Here is a 23,751-nt window from a genome sequence, read left to right on the forward strand (position 1 = left end):
GATGTTGCCTGGATTGGAGAGAATGTCTTATGAGGATAGGTTGAGTGAACTAGGGTTTTTCTCTTTTGAGAGAAGGAGGATGAGAGGTGACTTGATAGAGGCGTACAAGATGATAAGACTGAGTGGACAGTCGAGACTTTCTCAGGGCAACAATAGCTAGCATGAGGGGACATAATTTTAAGGTGATTGGAGGAAGATATAAGGGGGATGTAACTATACTGGGACAGCTTGGCTAAAGGCGCAGCTAGTTCTGGAGCACAAGTTTTTACTACTATAGGTGGGATGTCATTTGGTCTCATTACCTATGCTGCATCTTGAACTCTCAACTGTTTTGATTCACAGAGAGTAAATACATTCGGTAATTGTTAATTGATTTATTATTGTCACATGTACCAAGACAGTGGAATGTTGTTTTGCATGCCATCCAGATAAATCATTCCAAACGCAAGTACATTGAGGTAGTACAAAGGCAAAAACAAATACAAAATGCAGAATATAGTGTTACAGTTACAGAGAAAGCGCAGTGCAGGTAGACAAATATGGTACAAGGTCATGACAAAGTAGGTTGAGAAATCAAGAGTTCATCTTTATCGTAAAAGAGGTCCATTCAAGACTCTTATAACAGCAGGGTAGAAGCTGGTGGCACACGTTTACAAGCTTTTGTATCTTCTGCGCAATGGAAGGAGGAAAAGAGAGAATGACCAGGGTGGGAGGGGTCTTTGATTACGTTGGCTGCTTTCCCGAGGCAGTGGGAAGTGTAGACAGAGTCAATAGATGGGGAGGTTGATTTTCATGATAGACTGGGCTGTGTTCACAACTCTCTACAATTTCTTGTGTCTTGGGCAGAGCAGTTGCCATATAAAGCTGTGATGCATCTGGATAAGAGGTGCAATTGGCTAAATACTAGCTTCTGCAATAGTGGGGAATCTCAAAAGGAGACTAAGATGGACCAAGAGTCATTAAAATTTCAGGTTTAGACAGATCATTTGGTCATTCTGCCCGTACCAGTTAAAAAAGACTATCCCACTTAATTCAGCTTCTCAGATCTTGGTCTATAACCTCATGCAAATGCACGTTCAAGTACACGCCCAACTACTTTTAAATTACATGACTACTTCCACATCAACTGCCCTTTCAGGCAGTGTGCTGACCATGATTGAATGAGCATATTTATGAAGTCACTTCCTCTCATTAACTATCCCTCATCATTCATGGCTCAATAACAGGGGACTGCAAAGCTTTAGTTATAACTGCTCGCTGTAGGGCTGCTCATCTCCTGCAGCATCAAGGCCAGAAAATTCCAGTATTGATTCCAGTAGTAAGGAGCATATTCTGCTTGGAGGTTGGTGACCAGTGGTGTTCCGCAGGGGTCTGTTCTGGGACTCCTGCTCTTTGTGATTTTACAAATGACTTGGATGAGGATGTGGAAGAGTGGGTTAGTAAGTTTGCTGATGATACAAAGGTTGGTGGTGTTGTTGATAGTGTAGAAGGTTGCTGTAGATTACAACAAGACATTGATAGAATGCAGACCTGGGCTGAGAAGTGGCAGGTGGAGTTCAACCTGGAAAAGTGTGAAGTGATACACTTCCGGAGATCGAATTTGAAGGCAGAGTACAAGGTTAATGGCAAGACTCTTAGCAGTATGGAGGAACAGAGAGATCTTGGGGTCCTCGTTCATAGATCCCTCAAGGTTGCCGCGCAGGTCGGTAGGGTCGTTAAGAAGGTGTACGGTGTGTTGGCCTTCATTAGTTGGGGTATTGAGTTCAAGAGCTGCAAGGTGATGTTGCAGTTCTATAGAACTCTGGTTAGACCACACTTGGAGTATATTGTGTTCAGTTCTGGTTGCCTCATTATAGGAAGGATGTGGAAGCTTTAGAGAGGGTGCAGAGGAGATTTACCATGATGTTGCCTGAATTGGAGAGAATGTCTTATGAGGATAGGTTGAGTGAACTAGGGTTTTTCTCTTTTGAGAGGAGGAGGACGAGAGGTGACTTGATAGAGGTGCACAAGATGATAAGATTGAGTGGATAGTCAAGACTTTCTCAGGGCAACAATGGCTAACACGAGGGGACATAATTTTAAGGTGATTGGAGGAAGATATAAGGGGGATGTTAGGGGTAAGTTTTTTTTAAACAGAGAGTGGTGGGTGCGTGGAACGCACTGCCGGCAGAGGTTGTGGGGGCAGATACATTAGGGGCATTTAAGAGACTCTTAGAAAGACACATGCATGAATAGAGAAATGGGGGGCTATGTGGGAGGGAAGGGTTAGATAAATCTTAGAGCAGGATAAAATGTCGGCACAACATTGTGGGCTGAAGGGCCTGTACTGTGCTGTAATATTCTATGATGAAGGGTCAATGACCTGAAGTGTTAATTCTGTTTCTCTTTCCACAAATGCTGCCTGATCTGCTCAGTCATTTCTGGCATTTTGTGCTTTTGTTTCAAATTCACATCATCTACAAATTTTTGTCTCAATTCCTCTTACAGCATGAATGTAGTTCTGTGTTCACCAATATGGCAACTTATTTATCTATGCCTGATGGTGCTCCTGGCACATGCTACTACACTGCTTATTGGATTGGGCTAGATAGTTCAAGTAAAGTATCATCGATGCCAGGCCACGATGGTTACATGTTGCACATTAAGGACTGCATCTTCAGTTTAAAGACCAGATTTCAGTCTGCACAAGGATGGTGGAGTAGTCACTCTGACAAATTCTGTCACAGATAGATGCATCGGCAACAGGTAGACTGGTGCAGATGAGGGCAACTTGGATTTTGCTTCATTGATTCTCTCACTGCATGCAGTAAGTACCCTCCTTCCCCACCCATTTGTATGTTTGAAAAAAATTAAATACTTTGAGCTTTGTTTGGATTTTTACCATTGTGTATACCTTCCATTTTCACTGCTTCTTTAAAATTGATTTTTTTTCCATTATTTTTGGAACAGAATTCAAAGAAGGAGAATTTTGCAGTACATTAACTATGCGTTTAGTGCTATATCTGGCAAATTATGTTGTAGTACAACAGAGAAAAATTGAACATGGCAATCTCATTGCTTACTTTGAAACCTGCTTGCTTCAAGAAGTGTCCAAGTTTGATAGTAATCTCTTTAAATCTTTCAGGTTGCCAATTCACCTGCAAAATCAACCAAAAATTATCACAGTTGGGCGATGTAACCATTTTCTCATGAGATACAGGAAACTGTGGTATAAACCGAACTGAGATAATGTGCTAGACATACTCATTAAAGTTACCTGATCCATCTTATTAACAGCAACAGCCAACTGTGTTACACCGAGAGAGCGAACTAGCAATGCATGTTCTCTTGTCTGCCCACCAGCCTCAAATCCAGCCTCAAATTCTCCACGGCTTGCATCTACGACTAGGATTGCTACATCAGCCTGGAAATAGGAAATAAACAAAAACTTCAAAGTCTCTGCAAAATTCACAAGATTATATACGTAATTACGTATATTAATTACATAACACATAACAACATCTTAACTGAAGATTATATTGAAAAACAACCTAATTTTTAATTTTGTTTTATTGATTTATAGCCTTTAAATTTTGTTTTAATTTTGCAGTTAATTAGACTTTGCATAAGGAATAGAAAAGAATGCATGTGTATTTTGACATTCCTTCTGTAAGGCAGATGAAAAGAATAGCCATCTGGGTAGATTTAGTGTTGCTCTCGCTAAAGAAAGCAAGTGTATCATTGTCATCTATCACGTACCATCTTACACAGAGGTAGTGAGTCTTAAGAAGAGCAAAGGAACGAAATGGGTGACTAAATATTTTGCTTGATTGGCTAATGGCACCCTCATGGCATGATGCCAGATACTCACTCACTTCCAAAAGACATTAGAGATAGCATTTATAATTTATTAATTCATATTAGTAAAGCTTATAGTTTTCCACATTGAAACTATATTGTAAAGTAGCCTTTGAAAAATAAATGCAAGAGAAATTAAAATATTGCAAGGGATGAAAGTAGTTAATCTCAGACATTTCTTTACATTAAACCATCTAAGGGAAATGTAAGTTGAAGTTACTTAGAACTGACAGCAGGAAATTGTTTCATAGAACAATACCGTACAGGAACAGGCTCCTCAGCCCATGATGTCTGTGCTGATTAAACTAATCCCATTTGTCTGCACGTGATCCATATCTCACCCATTCCAGCATGTTCATACACCTGCCTAAATGCTTATTAAATGTCACTATTATATCTGCTTCCACCATCCCCTCTGACAGGGCATTCCAAGCACCTACCACTCTCTGTATAAAAAAAAAACTTGCCTCACATATCTCCTTTAAACTTTCCTCCTCTCATCTTAAAGCTATGCCCTTTAGTACATGACATTTCCACTCAGGGAAAAGACTCTGACTATCTACCCAATCTATGCCTCTCATAATTTTTATAAACATTTATCAGGTCTTCCCTCAGTGTCCAGCAATCTAGAGAAAACAATCCATTTGTCAAACCAGCTGTATCTTTTGGGAACCAACTTCACTGTCTACAACTCTATCAATTTTTGTGTCATCAGCAGATTTACTGTAATAAATCTATGTTTTTTGAAATGCGAGTAACTCCCATCCCTAAGAATCTTCTCCAATAATTTCCATACCATTGATGCAAGGCTCATGGGCCTATAATTTCCTGGTTTGTCTCTACTACCCTTCTTAAACAAAGGAACAACACTGGCTACTCTCTAGTCCTCTGGGACCTCACTTGTGATCAGAGAAGATACAAAGATCTCTGTCAAGGCCCCAGCAATCTCCTCTCTTGCCTCTGTCAATAATCTGGAATAGATCCCATCAGATGTTGGGGACACATCCATCTTAATGTTCTTTAAGAGACCCATCTTGATATCAACATGCTCTAGAATATTAGCATACCCTACATTATTCTCCGTGCCCTTCTTCTAGGTGAATACCAATGCAAAGTACTCATTAGTATCTTGCCCACTTCCTCTGGCTCCAGGCATAAATTCCCTTCTTTGTCCTTGAGTGGTTCTACCTCTCCCTCACGACCCACTTGTTTTAATACGAGTATTAAATGCTTGGGGATTTTCCTTAATCCTACTTGCCAAGGACATTTCATTGCCCCTTTTTGCCTCCTGATTCCCTGTTTGAGTTCTTTCCTGCTTTCTTTATATTCCCTTAAGGGCCCTGACTGATTTCAGCTTCCTAACAGTACATATGCTTTCTTTTTCTTTTGACTAAATTGGCAGGGGAAGGAAGATGTCAGGGAAAAATACCAAGTTGAAGGCTGTAATTGACAGCAACGTAGAAACAATGGGTATAGCAAAACCAATTGAAGGGAAAGGAACAAATGGTAAATGGGAGCTTTTAAGAGTGTGACATCGAGGAGCAGCACGTTCCTGTTACCATAGAACCATAGAACAATACAGCACAATACAGGCCCTTCGGCCCACCATGTTGTGCCAACCTTCCAACCACACCTAAGGCTATCTAACCCCTTCCTCCCACATATCCCTCTATCTTAAATTCCTCCATATGCTTATCTAACAATCTCTTGAAGTTGACCAACGTATCAGCCTCCACCACCACCCCAGGCAGCACACTCCATGCACCAACCACTCTCTGGGTGAAAAACCTCCCTCTGACATCTCCCTTGAACTTCCCACCCATTACCTTAAAGCCATGTCCTCTTGTTTTGAGCATTGGTGCCCTGGGAAAGAGGCGCTGGCTGTCCACTCTATCTATTCCTCTTAATATCTTGTATACTTCTATCACGACTCCCCTCATCCTCCTTCTCTCCAATGAGTAAAGCCCTAGCTCCTTTAGTCTCTCCTCATAATGCATACTCTCTAATCCAGGCAGCATCCTGGTAAATCTCCTCTGCACCCTCTCCAACGCCTCCACATCCTTCCTATAATGAGGCGACCAGAACTGGACACAGTACTCCAAGTGTGGCCTAACCAGAGTTCTGTAAAGCTGCATCATTACTTCAAGGCTCCTAAACTTGATCCCATGAAAGCTAACATACCATAAGCTTTCTTAACTACCCTATGTGACTACCTGTGAGGTGACTTTCAGTGTTAGGGTGAAGGGTAAACCTGGCAAGTTTAGAGAACTTTGGCTGACAAGAGATATTGAGGCTCTAATCAAGAAAAAGCAAGTATATAGTGGGTTTAGGAGGTTGGGGACGAGTGACTCCCTTGATGACTATAAAAAGATTAAGAATACTCTTAAGAGGGAAGTCAGGAGGGCAAAGAGAGGGTATGATCTGGCATGTAAGGTTAAGGAAAATCCCAAGAGGTTCTATAGCTACATCAAGAGTAAAAGGGTGGCTAGGGAGAGAGTAGATCCCCTTAGAGATCGGCAGGGCCGCTTATGTCTTGAGCCACAGATGGGTGGGATTTTTAACAAGTACTTCTCCTCGGTGTTTACTAAGCATGGTTGCTCAAGAGATGAGGGAAACAAGTGGAGATGTTTTGGAGGACATTCATATTACCAAGGAGGAGATACAGCCTCACTGCACATTAAGGTGGATAAATCCCCAAAGCCTGACCAAGTGCATCCATCCTTGGACTTTGTGAGAGGCTAGAGAAGAAATTGCAAAGGCCCATGCTGAGATATTTGCTTCATCGTTAGCTACTGGTGAAGTTCCTGAAGACTGGAAGGTGGCTAATGTTGTTCCATTGTTTAAGAAGGGAAGCAAGGACAAGCCCAGGATTTACAGGCAGGTCAGCCTGACATCAGTGGTGGAAAAGTTACTGGAGGGAATTCTGAGGGACAGGATCTACCAGCATTTGGATAGACAGAGTCTGATTAGGAGGAGTCAGCATGGGCTTATGTGTGGAAAGTCAAGCTTGACTGATCTTTTAGACCTTTTTTGAAAAGGTAACCAAAAAGGTAGATTAGGGTAGGGCAGTGTACGTTGTCTATTTGGACTTTTAGCAGGGCTTTTGACATGGTCCCACATGGTAGACTGGTCTGGAAGGTTTGGACCCATGGAATTCCGGGAGAACTCGTTAGGTGGATTCAAAATTGACTCAGAGGAGGTAGGAAGCAGAGGGTGGTGGTTGAAGGTTGTTTCTTGGAATGCAGGCCGGTGACTAGTGGTGTTCTGCAGCAGTTGGTGTTGGGAAGCTTCTTATTCATTATTTATATAATTGATTTGGATGTGAATGCACAAGGTTTGATCAATAAATTTACTGATGACATGAAATTAGGAGGTGCGTTGATAGTGAAGAAAGTTATTGTAGATTACAGGGGATCTTGATCAGTTTGGAGAGTGGGCCAAAAAGTAGCAAATGAATTTCAATACAGATAAGTCTGAAGTGATGCACTTTGGAATGTCAAACCAGTGTAGGACTTATACTATGAATGGTAGGGCACTACGGAATGTAATGGGACACAGGGACCTACGAATACAAGTGCATGGTTCGTTGAAAGCGGCATCATGGGTAGACGGTGGTGAAAAAGGTGTTTAACAGTCTGGCCTTCATCTGTCAGGCACTGAGTATCAGCGTTGGGACATTAAGTTGCGGTTGTATAAGTCATTGGTGAGGCCACACTTGTACTGTGTACAGTTTTGGTCACCCTGTTATAGGAAAGACATGATTTAAACTGGCAAGAGTGCAGAAAAGATTCTTGCCAGGAAGAGAGGGCCTGAATTATAGAGAGAGGTTGGCCAGGATAGCTCTTTATTCCTTGGAATGTAGGAGAATGAGGGGCGACCTTATAGAGGTGTTTAAAATTATGAGAGGCATAGATAAGATGGATGGTAAGTCTTCTCCCCAGGGTAAGGGAGTCCAAAACTAGGGGGCATAGGTTTAGGGTGAAAGGGGAAAGATTTAAAAGGGACCTGAAGAGCAACTTTTCCATGCAGGGGATGGTGTGTACATGGAATGAGCTGCCAGAGGAAGTGTTTGAGACAGATACATTAATATCATTTAAAAAGCACTTGGATAGGTACATGGAGGGGCAGGGCTTAGAGGGATATGGCCAAACGCAGGAAATTGGAACTAGTTTGGTGGGCACCATGGTTGGCATGGACTGGTTGGGCTGAAGGGCCTGAATCTATGCTGTATTGCTCTATGACTCTATAACTTGCAGATGATAGTGCTCCAATTCACTTGCCACTCTTGGTGTTAGAGGCTACAGGTTTAGAAGGTGAGTAACTGCAATGTATTTTATATATGGCACACACTCCAGTCACAGTGTGCTAATGGTGGAGAGGATGAATGCTTTAGGTGGTGAATGTAATAGACTGCTTTGCTCTGGACAAAGATGAATGTTGAGGGAGTTTACCTACCAATAACAGAGTATTAGCTTAATTAAAAAAAGCAAAGGTTGAATTTACAAAAATGTTAACATGATAAAATTTTATAGCATTAGGTGGCCTTGCAGTCATTACACCTTTACTGACTCCCTGAAAGCGCTTTTCTTTCATCACATTTCCTAGCGTTTTGTGCTCTTAAGTTTCACTCACTTCCCAAAATGAATCAAGATGATGCAGCAAGCAAGTCTGTGGTACAACCCATAAAATAATACACAGTTAAATTTATTAACAGTGTTCCTGGCACTACTTGTGACTTTAAACTTAAAATTGACTGGATATTTAGGAAGCAGCTGCTGAAGAGAAAAAAAGTATGAGATGTAAAAGTTATATAGTCGCACTAAGAGATGCAAGCTATTGAGGTAACAGGTGTGACAAACTCCACAACGATATACAGACAATGAAAAATGATCACAGAGGAATTACTATCTTTTTATCACTTACATGGTGAAATAAAGTAATTGAACAGGGAGCATATATCCAGTGTATATGACCAAGGAGGGATGAAAGAATACAGGCAGATGGAGCCAGGTGGGGGAGGGGGTTGGGAGACAGAGGCAGGTGGGTGATAGGTGGAAGCAGACAAGGAAAGATGAGGACAGGTGGGCTGAGGGAAGGGTAAGGATGGAGACAGCTGGTGGTGGGTGATAAGTGGAGATACAAAGGCTACCAGTGGTGGAATCTGATAAGCAAGGAAGGTGATAGTGGGAACCATTACGGGAGAGATGAAAAGCAGAATGAACCAGAAGGGGGAAGAGGATCTGGTGGATAAAATATGTGGGTAGTAGGTTGATGAAAATGTGTGATGAGGGGCTGGAGGGGAGGGGGAGGGAGGTATGGGAAAGGGAACAAAAAATGGGAAGACTAGAGATGGATTGGGGAGGGGGGGGGTGCGGGGGAGGGGAGGTGGAGATAAACACAGGAGGTAAGGGTAACCTGAAATTGGAAGATAGTTATGGTGGAAGCATAGCAATAAATATACTACCACAATTATAGACACCTATCCACCTTATTTCCATTGGGTGGGCAGGAAATAAATCAGGGTGCTATGGTTAGATTTTATTTATATCCTATCTGTAATAGTGAAAGGGCTTGCAGCTGTAATGCTAAGGCAGGGCTGTAAAATTGTTTACTTGTGATTAGAATTGACAAGTCACCACAAATCTACCCAATTCTTTCAAAAACATGCAATTAATTTTATCACTGGGTTAATTCTGTGGTAAGGACAGCAATTTACTGTGAATTATTAAATACAGAATTATACCACTGATCCACACAGAAGATTGTCTAGTCCAATATATTGGTTCCAAACAAAACTATCACTTAATTCCATTTCCCTGACATTTGCCAAGTACTTTTTTTTTGGAAAAAAATATTCTATCTTTCTGCCAAAAGCTATTAATTTGGTGTCTGTTTCAACCACTTGTTTGTCTGCATTCTATCTGATAAAAATCCTCGTCTAAAAATGAATTTTAGTGACTACGTTTAGTGATGACCTTAAATTTGTAGTTCCTACATATTGCCGTACAAATTTAATGTGAAGAGTACACCTCATCTGAATCTTGACAATACTTTAGGTATTGATTGAAGAAACCAAACAGAAAATGGAGTAGGTAATTAAATGTGCCAGAAGCACAAATATGGACCAAACTAAGCCAAAGTATAATTATAGCATTTCAAGAAGAAAATCTGAGTATCAAAGACAGAGAGAAAATGAGCTCAGGAGGAGGAGGTGGTATTGACCTGTGCAATTTTAGGAGGAGAGAGTAACATGTTCACTTTTGATCACAGGTCCTAACACTGCTTGACAGCATAAGACAAAAATCTGTGATCCCATGGAATTAATTGGGCAAAAAACCTTAGCATAAGGAATTATTAAATCAAAAATGGAATAAACTCCATTCCAGTTATGATCAAACATCTTATAAAATACTCAAATATTGTTTATAAAAAAGCAGGCTGATATTTTGAATTATTAAACGATTAACTTTTCAAAAATCTGTTTAAATTTTAGTATAAACTCAATGGATGGCAGCACGCCAGAAATGTAACCAGAAAGATATTTTTGCTTACCTGTGCAGCACCTGTAATCATATTTGGAATGAAGTCTTTATGACCTGGTGCATCCATTAACGTGATCACTTTTGTCTTAGTTTCAAACTTTGTCACTCCTACATCCATTGTTACACCTCTAAAAGTATTAGAAAGTCATTCTCAAAATCTTTTGTCCAAACACAATGACAAAATGTTCTATATGCATCATTTGAAGTACCAGTTTTATCCAGTGCTATGGTACAAATGTCTCAGGAGGATGGAATTCTATTCTCGAGCAATACTAAGTACTTGTAGACGTCATAATTGGTCTCAAATGTAACTCCAGAATGCAACCCACTACAGCCCAGGTTTTTATTTCAACACTAGTCACATTGTGATTTCTCCAAACGAGATTCTGAATTTAGTACTGATTAGCAGCAGTATTGTGTTGCAGATTCATGCCCTTGGGAATTATTACTTAAAAAAATAACTGGTTCCGACTCCTTATATTTAGCAAAGTCAAATTTCCATTCTGTCAAGCTGAACTAGAGGGAAAAAACTGCCCCATTCGATGCCATTTTATAATGTCTAAAGATAGAAATGTCTTAATTTGTGTTTTTGTTTAAAAAAAACACTGACAGAACTAAAATGCCAATGAAGAGGAGATTTAATTTGTTTCCAATATTTACGAACTCTATGCCTGTTTGGATGCCTTGCTTACAGATTTCAACTTTGACTTCATACCTTGGTCTGGTTTACCATGTTACCTTTTGGATGAAACAACTCCATGTCAGGGGAACCTGCATGTACTTACAGCTGGAACTAGCAGCTGAGCAAAACAAGGGATATGTTCATGATATGTGCCAATGCTCAGTGCCACAACATTTTGTTGGATCAGTGTGAATTTCATTTTGTTCTAATTGCTTCAGGTGTATTAATTAGCAAAGCCTCAAAAAAAAAATTAGGCTCAGCATTTAAAAAGCTACACAGACTACATTAAGAGAAAACCAGGGAAATATTTCATGAGATATTTCATGATCTCAAGATGTTATGCTTTATTACACTAATAGAACTAAAAACACATTATAAATTCAGAAAATATGGAAGTCAGAATATACTATCATTCAAGACCTAATATGTCATAGTATTTATTCTGTGAGAATGTGCTTAAATTCAAAATAAAAATGCAGGTCAGGAAGCATCCATGGAGACAGAAACAGTTAACATCTCAGATCCATGACTTTACATGAGAATTAGGAAATGTTTTAAGTTGCACACAAGGGGAATAAGTGGCAAGAACAAAGAGAATATCTATTATACGGCAGAGACCAAGAGAGACTAAATGATGCAAATGTTGATGGTTCGAGTTGAGAGAGAATAGTGAAGGCTTGTTAATTGCAGCTTATCTATGTGGAGGTGATATAAATTGATAACAGAGGAGAAAAATAATGCTGGAACTGTGAGATACAAACACTGCAGTTGCTGGAAATCTGAAATAAAAGAAAATATTAGAAATACTTAGCAGGTCATGTATCATCTGTGGACAGACTAACAGAACTAATGCTACAGGATGATGAGTTTTTAAAATCAGAACTGGCCAGTTCTATTGCAAAACAGAAAGGTTGGTCACCTTAAACAGTTAAACTAAGCATGCTTAAATAATACTGAGTATGCTCATAGTTACTCTTGATGTTTTCATTTGGACAAAAATTTCCTCAAGAATCTCGATATGAAATTGGATGTTCTCATCAAAAGTCTCACTGAATTCCAAATAGCTCCATAAAACTCAATTAGTATTTTAAATCCAAGGTAGAGATTTGTTTCTCCCATAATTCTCTAGCGGTTGTGCGTAATAATTTGCTTGTGTTTCCACAATTGCTACTTTAACCAGCATCTAGTGCATGTGTAAAGCTATAACTCTAATTTCTGTCCCATTTTTGGATGACAACTGGAATCCTTTGCTGAGTTGGAATGTCAGCGACATGCAGGAAATTGGATCAACCACTCTTCTCACACAATCTTCAATCAGCTTAACCACTCAAATGCCATTGCCCTGACAAATCGATTTCCAGAAGGTCCTGGTCCATATAGAACAAAGAGGTCCCCTTCCTGTCCATCAATTTAATTGATCCAGGATCATAGGAAGGGCACCGTTGATGTCTGCTCCCCTAGATTGAGGGGGGAAAAATGGTATGGCTTCCCTTTTTCAATTACAAATATTGGAAGTTAGTTCAAAGTCAAAGTCATGGATTCATCAAGTGAGAATCAAGTTATGGAGTCATTCAGTCGTACAGCATGGAAACAGGCCATTCAGCCCACCATGTCCACACCAACTAGTGAGGACCCATCTGCATTAATCCATCTTCCAGCACTTGGCCCATAGCCTTCTGTACCTGCATTCAGCTACCTTACCCTCAATTTTTGGGTAAGGTACCAGAGGGTGTCCAATGGCTGTAGCAATTTACTCCATGATGACTTAGTCATTCTTAAGTTCTGGGGAGTTTCTCATTTCAAGCAATAATTTTGGTGCAGCGTCTGCAGTAATATCAGTTCTTAATGCTTTTGTCTACATTCTGCCAAAGTTATAATGAAAGATTGGAGAACCCCACAATGGGACATGGTGAACATTAGCATTTCCACTATGTGCACAGTGGACAGCTCAGTTAACAAACAGCACATTTTACAGTGGTTTGAAAAATGTACATTTTATAAAATGTAATTTTCACACCCATATACACAATGTGAAAAATTATTTACCTTTCCCTTTCTTCGCCTGTTTCGTCCAGAACCCAGGCAAAGGCAAATGAGGCTTTTCCTGCTTTTTTTGATTCTTGTTCGTATTTGTGCATGACACGTTTGTTTACATTTCCCAGAAGATAGAGTACATGGCCCATTAAAGTACTTTTACCAGCATCTACGTGACCTGAGTCATAAAACATTATGCTTGAATTAATAAACTATACTTTTGCTATTAATTAAATGTTCAGTACTTCTGAAAGCAACTAACTGTACTCACATATTGCAAACTAAGTGAAAGCGAAAGAGGGAGCAACATGTAGGTATCAAATTTCGAAGATAAGGATCATCCACGAAAGGGCATCCATTTTTGACCTCCTCTCATCTAGTCATACACCAATTGTCATGCACTCACTCATCCCTGCTCAGACCTGTTTACGCATCATAAATCTGGGATCAAACCTATATTTTGTTGTCCATATGGTTTAAGCTACACTACATGGTATAATCATTAATATTGCTTTGTACTGTCTCTCAGAGATGGATATTGCCGACTTGTAATCCCAATATTTGCAGAAGGCCAGCTTGGCTTCACTTCTCTCAGTAAAATACAGTCACATGCAAAGAACTGAAATCGACAGAATCCTACTTATCCTATTGTTGAGTAGATTAGGTTAAACAAAATAAATCATTTCAGTATCAAATTTGATTGCATACAAAGATTATCCTTGAAGTTTCCTTCAAAATTAGTAAATGCAAATCTCTGCTTCAATAAAAGATTAAATGAGTGAGCAATACACAATTACTAGAAACACAACCACTACAAACAATGTGATGTGTTGTACACAGGGATATTTTTCTTAAATGTATTATGTGAAAGGAAGAGATACAAAAATAGTACCTGAAACCATAAGTTTCATTTGAATCAGAGTTTCCATTACTAGCAAATGCAAACTACTATTTAAGTAATAACAGATGCAACTTTCTACAGACATATCTTAAAATTGATAATACAGTACATACATCGAACGTTTCAACTGTGGAAAATCCTTTTACTAAAATTCTTTCCCCATGTTAATGCATTTATTTGCAAAAATCCAACATCCTTTTTTATACAACTATTGCTATTTACTGATAGCTGTAGGAAAACAAAGGAGAAATGGGATGACATGGAAAGCATATCCTACAGCTGTGACAATTATTTGTGGAATTGAGGTCCATAGGCAATGCATCAAGACCTGGCAGATGTGACTCAAGCAAGTTTCATTTGTTAATAATGGCTAGTTACAATAGTGTTGATTGGAGGCAAGGTACTTTCTGATTAACAACTACATAGTATTTTCAATTTAGCTGTTTGACAACTTGTCACCTTGGTTCACTGAAGTTATGGGTCTCAATGACTGTCTGAATGACAGTTGTGTTTGCTGACATAAATCTTATTTTGGTCTCCACTGTCTTGAAGACGTGAGAAATTTTAAATCAAGGTTCATATTTATTTTCATACCACTGTATGATGAGGCATGTGGAGATGCCACAATGAGATTCCATATACAATTCCTAAATTACTGCTGATGAAAGCAAGTACTGCATTTGTTTAATTAATCTGCATTCAAAAGGGAATGTTCTGTAAATTACAGTACACTTGTACATTAATGTCTTTTTTTTTAAATAAATGCATTCTTTATTTATAGATTAATGCTCGAGTAGTATCCTACCAGTGGCAATAGTATTGAGGACATAGACAGGCTGGCAGAATGGGCAAACAAGTAGAAGAAGAAAATTAAAACAGAAGTCTGAAGTGATACATCCTGAAAGAAAGAACAGACACTTGAGGGAATACAACTTGCACAACTACGAGAAAAGAGCGGCAGAATAAGAGTGACAGGATTTCTCTGCAAGGAGGCAGTACAAGCTTCATAGACCAAATGGCCTCCTGTCCAATTATAATTTTAAATATTAGAGTTTGTTTCTTTGAATTCAAGAAAAAAAAATCAAGGCTCCAGCTGTATCCAAAGCTAAATTCAATAACAGTCTATTTAATTATTTATAAGGTACTGAGTGTATAAAGGTACATTCCAGCTTGTAAGATTTGAACAATTAATGCACATGCTTAATTCCCAAGGCCAATTATTCCTTACCAATGACAACAAGATTCAGAAGCTGTTTTCCTCCTTGCCTTTTTTCGAGTTCAACTTTCACATCAAGCTGCTGTCTTGTTTTGGTAGAGACTTTGCTTGGAGTCTGAACCACTGTTGCTTCTTCATTTAAAGAGGAAACAGGACCTACAGAATTTGGCTTAGGTGAAGTCTCCAGCACTACAGATGGAAAAACTTCATTAGGCACTGCACCTTTTCGGAGATGGTCATTCTCATCAGTGTTTGCTCTGTATCCAATAAAGTAAACACCATTAGTATCACACACATCCAAATACATTCATATTTCGAATTCTAGAACACATTCAAGCCTATTGCACATTCAAGATTGTAAAGCCACTGTCTAACTTATCCCATGCTGGTGAACAAAATTTTCATTAATTACAGTCTATAATATCTTCAAGACTCCAAATTGAACAATTGATTGGGAATTAGATAAAAGTTGCAAAAGACTGGAAACTAAAGTCATTTAGTCAATGAATATCCAAATTATGTCATTCCACAAAACAATGTAAGCAATCCGTAATCTTGCATAAAATATTAAATTAATCCAAACGTGTAATGCTGCAAAATGGGGGTGGGGGGAAAAGAGTTGGGGAGGCAGGAAAAAAATAGCCTAATCATTGTTTAAAACCCTCAAACTGGACATAGGCAAGATCCTGCAACTCATTGTTTTATTCTGTCCTGCACACATCCTGAGAATTTGACTACATGTGAAATTGTGTTACCATCATCAACAGTAAAGAAAGAAAATTGGAGATTAAAAATGCAAACACGCCATTCCTTCAGGGAAAAAAAACAACAATGCGGCTAGATTGAGTAAAGCATAGAATCTATGCTGTTGTTTCTGTGCACTGCTGGGAGAATGTTGTTGAAGATGCCATCTTTTGGAAAGGACATTAAATAAAGGCTCTGTCTATCCAAGATGAACAGCAAATATTCTGTGACACTATTTCAAAGAAGGTGGGTTAAGTTTCCCCAGAATCCAGCAAAATTTCAGTAAGTAATATCTAGAAATAGATTACAGTGTTATCAGTAAATTGCTGTTTAAGGAATTGCAAAATGGATTTTGTCCTGTCATCTGAAAAACCCGTCTTTAAAATTAAATCAAATTGGCTGTGCATAGCCTACACTACATCGACTACAACACTTTAAAAGTGCTTCATTGCCTTTAAAATGCTTTGAGATGTTCAGAGGTAATGAAAGCTATACATAAATGTAAGTTTCCTTTCCTAATAATATAGTGCACCTGATAAGCAGGAGTTTTCTTCACACTTGCTTATTTTTCCAGCATAAAACTCCTTCAAACTATGTCAACGTTTGTGCAAAGTACAAAAATTGCCCACAAAATGGTTTTCTGAATGGCAGCTTTTAATTACTCATTGATCCAAATGTTATTAACCTCTATTCCCCCAGAACTGTGTGATTTAAAGTGCTAACACTCAAATTGGGTTCTCCAATAACATCTTTGACGTTAAATTCAATCTTTCGTGTATCTAGACTGCTTTGCCCTGGGGCGTCAGGGCGACGGTCACTCTCACAGTTTACTGCTGTAGTAGGCAGGTCTCTGAAGTTCCATTCACAGGAAGGAAAATGTCTCCTGCTTTCCCTTCAGCCCGCAGGAGCAGGCAGAGTCAAAATGAGCAGGGCAGGTCTCCCCAAAGTGCAGGCATTCAGAGACTTAGAGACATCCTTGACAAGCTCCTTCTCCACAGCACAAAGGACATGCATCCTGGAGGCATTGTTCTTTATCCATTTCCTTTTGACACCTTGGGAGCACTCCCTTAACACCCTCTCCCCACCATCCTATTAGCACATAATTCATTAACAACATTTTCTGTAACTAGAAGTGCTTTACTTGTTTTGGGATACGTCCTTTAAAAGTTGGCTGCAAAAATCATTCCTGCTGGGCAACATAATGAGAACTCACAACATATCAATAGGGAATGCCACACTGAAACAAGCATAGTGCAGTATCATGCAGAGCAAGCTGACCATGTTGTTCTGTGAACTTTGTTATTTAAGTTCTCACTCTTTCTGCAACTTTTAGAAATAATATGAGTTTTGGGCATAATGCTGTTTTGACACCAAAAGAAAAGCATGGGTAATTACTGGGTCAATGTTTTCATTTATTCTTCAGTCAGGAGCTTTCCTATATTTATTGCTGTTTCAAAATCATTTACTGGGACTAACAGAAATTGGGTAAATAAAGTAGTTGGGCTTTACACTCTTTCTGTAGTTGCACAATAAGTATAAAAGCAGGGTAACCTGTGCCCCAATATGAATGCCCATGCGCACCAATCTGCACACTTTTAATACAGAAAAATGAGGTCATTATAGAACCAAATCCACTTCAAGTAGGAAGATGGTAAAGAAACAGTTTCTCAATATTACTCACAATTCAGAATCTTTACATTGTGTTTCAAATGCATTTAACTGATTAGTAAAACTGGTACCTTTTTTGGCCATGCAGCCAACACATATAGTATCAGTTACCCTACCTAAAAAAACCCTGAAATCGGTCTTGCAGACATGAAAAAGCATTAAAGCTCATATCATTCTTGTATTGCAATAAACTTTATCAACAATATAAATTAGTTGCATCAAATAAGTCTGGTTCATTTCAGGTTTCCCCCAATGGCCTTTAAATGAGTACTCTTTTGTAAGCATTTACGTGACATTTTACTATACACATAGATTGATTATTCTTTATCTTTTTAAGGTCAGACAACATTCTGCACATTTTCATATGTTCGTCCGTTTCTACACGTATCCCTTCCCACACCATTTTAGCAAAAACAAAAGTGAAATGTTAACTATTTCAGCAAGACAGTTCGGATTTAAAAACAGTCTCACTCTAATCAAGATAAGTAGTACTTATCTCTGAAAACTATCGCTGTGTTGTACTTCCCACGATACCTCTGTCAAAAACATTCAATTTTAAAAAAAATCTATATTTTATCTACACTGACAAGAACAGCAATATATTTAAACAGGGCAAGAGAGAGAATAAATAATAGTACCTTGGTATATTAAATCCTGTTATTTGCTTTCCAGATACTGTCATTTTTGCTACTTTTGGTATGATGTCGGCATCAACTCTAGCTGGTTGCTCCCTTGTTTTGCCTAAGGTACAAATACAATGAAATCAGAAAGGAAGAGTAGTAAAATTACACATACTAAGTAAAGATGGCATTATGGCTTCTACTTTTGCTGCAGTGTTAAACTGTGTTAGCTGATGCAAAAAAATGGCTTTATAATTTTGGAATCAGGTTTGACTCATGAGCATGCAAAGCTAAACAATGCCACTTGAAAAAGCTACCTCACACCTGATCATAGGTCATTGATCTAAAACATTAACTCTCTTTCTCTCTTTCCATAGATGCTGCCTGACCAGCTGAGAATTTCCAGAATTTTCTATTTTTAATCACAAAGTACCTGGCCTTTAACCCCATTGTGTTATGAGTTGGAATTTAACTTGTTTCTAGTGACCCACTCAGAGGCACTTCTTAAATGTATCAGAGGGCCATTTTGATGTGTGGATGCTTCTCCTCATACTTGTGAACCTATTCCACCCATCCCTTGATGTATAGCTATGTGTGCAAGCACACATGTGCAAGAATGTGCGTGCAAAGAGTTTTAACCTTTTACCCTCCCACCAATGACTCATTGGTTTCTAAGTAAAATTTCAGGTAAATGCTGCAATACACCCAACATTAAATAAAACTAGAATGCAACAGGTGAATACTCTTATGTTCTGAGCAGTCCAAAAACATGAAAATCGGTTACATACAATGATATAAAGAACCTGAATTTCTGTTACATTTCCAGGAACAAATAGTATATCTATTCAAGCAGACATTAGAATGGCATAAAACTGCACACACGTTGTACAACTGAACTGTGTTCTCTTGAGGGAAAAAAGCCTTCAGCATAAGGTAAGTAGACACCATGGAATTTACTAGGTCCAGTTCTACAACCCCCCCTCCCACCCCCACCCACCCCCCTACTTCCTCCATTATTATTTCAAATGAGTTTTTTGCATTATCTGGTTTATAAGCAAAATAAATCTGATCAAAAAATCATGCTCTGAGTCGACTGAGACATTCAATTTACAACTGGAAACTTTATTAAATCAAGTCCTTCATAATGGTATTGCACTATAACATGTTAAAATGAATAATTTTAAGTGATAAATTTAAATGTAAGGATATTTTTCTCAGAGACTTATTGCACAATAGAAGTAGAGCACGAGACTTAATTCACAACTGCATTTCATGCTCAGATTACATTTGAAAACAGTTTAGACTCTCTATGTTGATTTAATAAAATGGTCAATTTACATTAGAGCTAAATATCATTGCAATACAACTTGTGACCAACATAGACATTAAAATCCGTAAGTGGCAAATTTGATCAAATCATATCCTTTTGGGTGCTGCAAAATATGTTTACATTTCAGAAACTACTAATACACATCTTTTCTTAATACTCTCAGCAGTTTTAACATTCTGCAGTATATGGTCCCATCAGAGTCAAACTAGAAGGTAAAAATTACACCAAGTTTTCCCCATCATATCTACCCTACATATACACAATAGCATAAGAAAATAGGAGCAGGAGTAGGCCACCAGGGCCTTCAGGTCTGCTCCGGCATTCAACCTGATCATGGCCGATCCATGCCGCTCTTGACTTTACTCCTGTACTAGTTCCCCACAACCCTCAATTCCTCAAACTTTCAAATATTTATCTACCTCTTGTATACATCTAAAGATCTAGCTTCCATCACCCTTTTGAAAGAATTCCTGAGATTCACTACGCTTTGAGAGAAGAAATTACTATGCACCTCAGTTTTAAATGTCCGGCTCCTAAAGTGCAGCTATGTTCCCTTGTGTACAACTCTTGTAACAAGAATTACAAAATTTTGCTTTATTAAACCTGCAAGAAAAAAAGGTAAACAGTTTTAAATAGCGTTTTTTTTTAAAAGCCACACATGCTACAAGAATTACAGGAATTAGAGGTATACAGCACGGAAACTGGTCCTTCAGCCCAGCTGGTCTGTGCTGACCAAAATTCCACCTAAACTAGTGCCATTTGCCTGCATTTGGCCCATTTCCCTCTAAATCTTTCCTATCCATGTACCTATTCAAGTGCCTTTTAAATATTGTTGAAGTACCTGCCTCAACCACTTCCTCCGGCAGCTCGTTCCATATACCACAACTGCAACATCACATCACAACTCAATGCCCTGACTGGTGAAGCCAGCGTTCCAAAAGCCTAGTTCACCACCCTGTCTCCGTGACATTCAGGGAACTGTATACTTGTACTCCTAGGTCCCTCCGTTCTACAACACTTCCCAGGGCCCTACCATTCACTGCGAAGTCCTACTCTGATTTGGGTGGAAAAGTTGCCCCTCAGGTTCCTATTAATTCTCTCCCCTCTCACCCTAAACCTATGCCCTTTGGTTCTTGATTCCCCAACCCTGGGAAAAACACTATGTGCATTCACCCTATCAATATCCCTCATGATTTTAAACACCTCTGTGAGATCACTACTCATTCTCCTACACTTCAATGAATAAAGTCCCAACCTGCTCAACCATTTTCCATAACTCAGTCCCTCCAGCCCCAGCAACATCCTCATAAATCTCCTCTGCACTCTTTCCAGTTTAATGGAATTTTTCCTATAGCAGGGTGACTAAAACGGAACACAATATTCCAAATGCGGTCTCACCAATGTCGTGCACAACTGCAACATCACATCCCAACTCAATGCCCTGACTGATGAAGCCAGTGTTCCAAAAGCCTAGTTCACCACCCAGTCTCCCTGTGACATTCAGGGAACTGTATACTTGTACTCCTAGGTCCCTCCGTTCTACAACACTTCCCAGGGCCCTACCATTCACCGCGAAGTCCTACTCCGATTTGTCTTTCCAAAATGCAACACCTTGCACTTTTCTGAATTAAACTCCATTTGCCATTCCTTGGGCCACTTACCTAGCTGATCAAGATCCCTCTGTAATTCCTGATAACCATCTTCACTGTCTATGACACCACCTATTTTAGTGTCATCTGCAAACTTACTAAACATACCTTGTACATTCTCATCTAGATCATTGAAAGAGATGACAAGTAGCAATTGGTCTAGGTCCCCACAATCGAGACTAACAGCCACTATTCACAACTAAATAAACTGGGGAAAAAAATAAACCAGAATCTTCTCAGGGAAAAATTGTTAAAAATAGATTTTCTGAATAGTTCAAAGCTTTGTGGTCAAGGGCAATCCTGACCTTACTCAAATACCAAATAAGTCTTTTCAATAAGAATCACTGTTCAACCATCAGGAACAATAACTCATCCTGTTGCAAAGCACAGTAGGGACTGTAGCAAATTTATCTCCTACACTGAGTTAAGCAACTTGAGCTGACCAAAAGCTCTGCCACACATTTCCTAAATTGAAACAAATGCTGTTCATCCATCTGGCAATGCCTCAGTATTAACATTCTTTTTGTGATCATGTCCCCATTCCACATCCCCCCCCCCACCCCCCATTTCAACATTTCTCTTTCCCCACAAGTTTCAGAAGTCTGCAATCCTGGCTTGTACTCCTAAGGTTCCACATGGTAGGCTTCTTCAGAAGGTCAGAGGGCATGGGATCCAGGGAAGCTTGGCCATGTGGATTCAGAATTGGCTTGCCTGTAGAAAGCAGAGGGTTGTGGTGGAGGGAGTGCTTTCAGATTGGAGGGCTGTGACTAGCGGTGTCTCACAACGATCGGTTCTGGGACCTCTGCTTTTCGTGATTTTTATTAATGACTTGGATGAGTGGGTAGAAGGGTGGGTTGGCAAGTTTGCAGACGACACAAAGGTTGGTGGTGTTGTGGATAGCGTAGAGGATTGTCGAAGATTGCAGAGGGACATTGATACGATGCAGAGCTGGGCTGAGAAGTGGCAGATGGAGTTCAATCCAGAGAAGTGCGAGGTGGAACACTTTGGAAGGACAAACTCCAAGGTAGAGTACAAAGTTAATGGCAGGATTCTAGGTAGTGTGGAGGAGAAGAGGGATCTGGGGGTCCATATCCACAGTTCCCTGAAAGTTGCCTCACAGGTGGATAGGGTAGTGAAGAAAGCTTATGGGATGTTAGCTTTCATAAGTCGAGGGATCGAGTTTAAGAGCCGCGAGATGATGATGCAGCTCTGTAAAACTCGGGTTAGACCACACTTGGAGTACTGTGTCCAGTTCTGGTCGCCTCATTATAGGAAGGATGTGGAAGCTTTAGAGAGCGTGCAGAGGAGATTTACCAGGATGCTGCCTGGTTTAGAGAGTATGCATTATGAGGAGAGACTAAAGGTGCTAGGGCTTTACTCATTGGAGAGAAGGAGGATGAGGGGAGACATGATAGAGGCATACAAAATATTAAGAGGAATAGATAGAGTGGACAGCCAGCGCCTCTTTCCCAGGGCACCAATGCTCAATACAAGAGGGCATGGCTTTAAAGTAATGGGTGGGAAGTTCAAAGGAGATATCAGAGGAAGGTATTTTACCCAGAGAGTGGTTGGGGCATGGAATACGCCGCCTGGGGCGGTGGTGGAGGCAGGTACATTGGCCAAATTCAAGAGATTACTAGATAAGCTTATGGAAGAATTTAAGATAGAGGGATATGTGGGAGGAAGGGGTTAGATAGTCTTAGGCGAGGTTTAAAGGTTGGCACAACATTGTGGGCCGAAGGGCCTGTATTGTGCTGTACTGTTCTATGTTCTAATTTACTTTACACCAATTTATCCCTGATTTGCCTAACCCAAAGCTTTAAAGTTCCCTCCCTAAACCCGTTTCCCTTCTCTCCTCCATCACTCCTTAAAACCTATTTTTTTAAACCAGGTTTCTTGATCTTTGTGGGGCAATTTTGACTGAAAGTGAACGTGTGTTTTAATTATAAAACATTCTATTAATGCAAGATGTTTAAAGACTCAGTATCATATTAGACAGTGCTTTTACTAAGCAGGCCATGAGGATCCTCTAATTTAGCCCATCCTCTAAATAAACTTTAAACAAAAGTTATACCAAGCAGGGGAATTGCTAGAAAACTATGAACTTTAATTTTAGCAGAAAAACTGGTCTTACTTAAGATTTTAACATAATGTTGGAACATATTCAATTGGGTAAAGATTTAGATCATCTTTCAACAACCCTCATTTCAAGTTTCATTTCACTATGATTGAGGTCTACAATTCTATTCCTATGAAGGAAATGTGGGATTTTGTTTGAACTATACAGACACTGACATGACTAATATAGCATACCTACATATTGATATTGTTCCTAAACATAGGAAAACCAAAAGAGTAACCACAGATGTAATAAACACATCCTTTTTATAATATCTGATAATTTCCTTTCTCCTACAGGCCACTTTCAATTAAAAATCCTCTAATATTACATTTATTCATGACTACCATCTCTTTGTCACATTAATAGAAGGTTGAATTTAAACTGAGCGTCATGGATGAGGGAAGGA

At 39.3% G+C, this 23,751-nt stretch overlaps 1 protein-coding gene across 2 annotated transcripts in view; it reads right to left on the bottom strand.

Annotated features, from left to right (window-relative positions):
* Positions 1–23,751, bottom strand: part of hbs1l (HBS1-like translational GTPase) — a 128,628-nt gene that overhangs the window by 23,895 nt on the left and 80,982 nt on the right. For both annotated transcript variants that reach the window (XM_052024263.1, XM_052024262.1), the window contains 6 exons: positions 18,263–18,365; positions 15,225–15,469; positions 13,108–13,273; positions 10,390–10,507; positions 3,257–3,403; positions 3,063–3,137 (listed from right to left, as the gene is read on the bottom strand). In XM_052024263.1, the coding sequence (XP_051880223.1) occupies positions 3,063–3,137; positions 3,257–3,403; positions 10,390–10,507; positions 13,108–13,273; positions 15,225–15,469; positions 18,263–18,365 (854 nt within the window). The remainder of the gene's footprint in view (positions 1–3,062; positions 3,138–3,256; positions 3,404–10,389; positions 10,508–13,107; positions 13,274–15,224; positions 15,470–18,262; positions 18,366–23,751) is intronic.

The sequence above is a fragment of the Pristis pectinata genome, chromosome 10, assembly GCF_009764475.1.
Source record: "Pristis pectinata isolate sPriPec2 chromosome 10, sPriPec2.1.pri, whole genome shotgun sequence".
NCBI lineage: Eukaryota > Metazoa > Chordata > Chondrichthyes > Rhinopristiformes > Pristidae > Pristis > Pristis pectinata.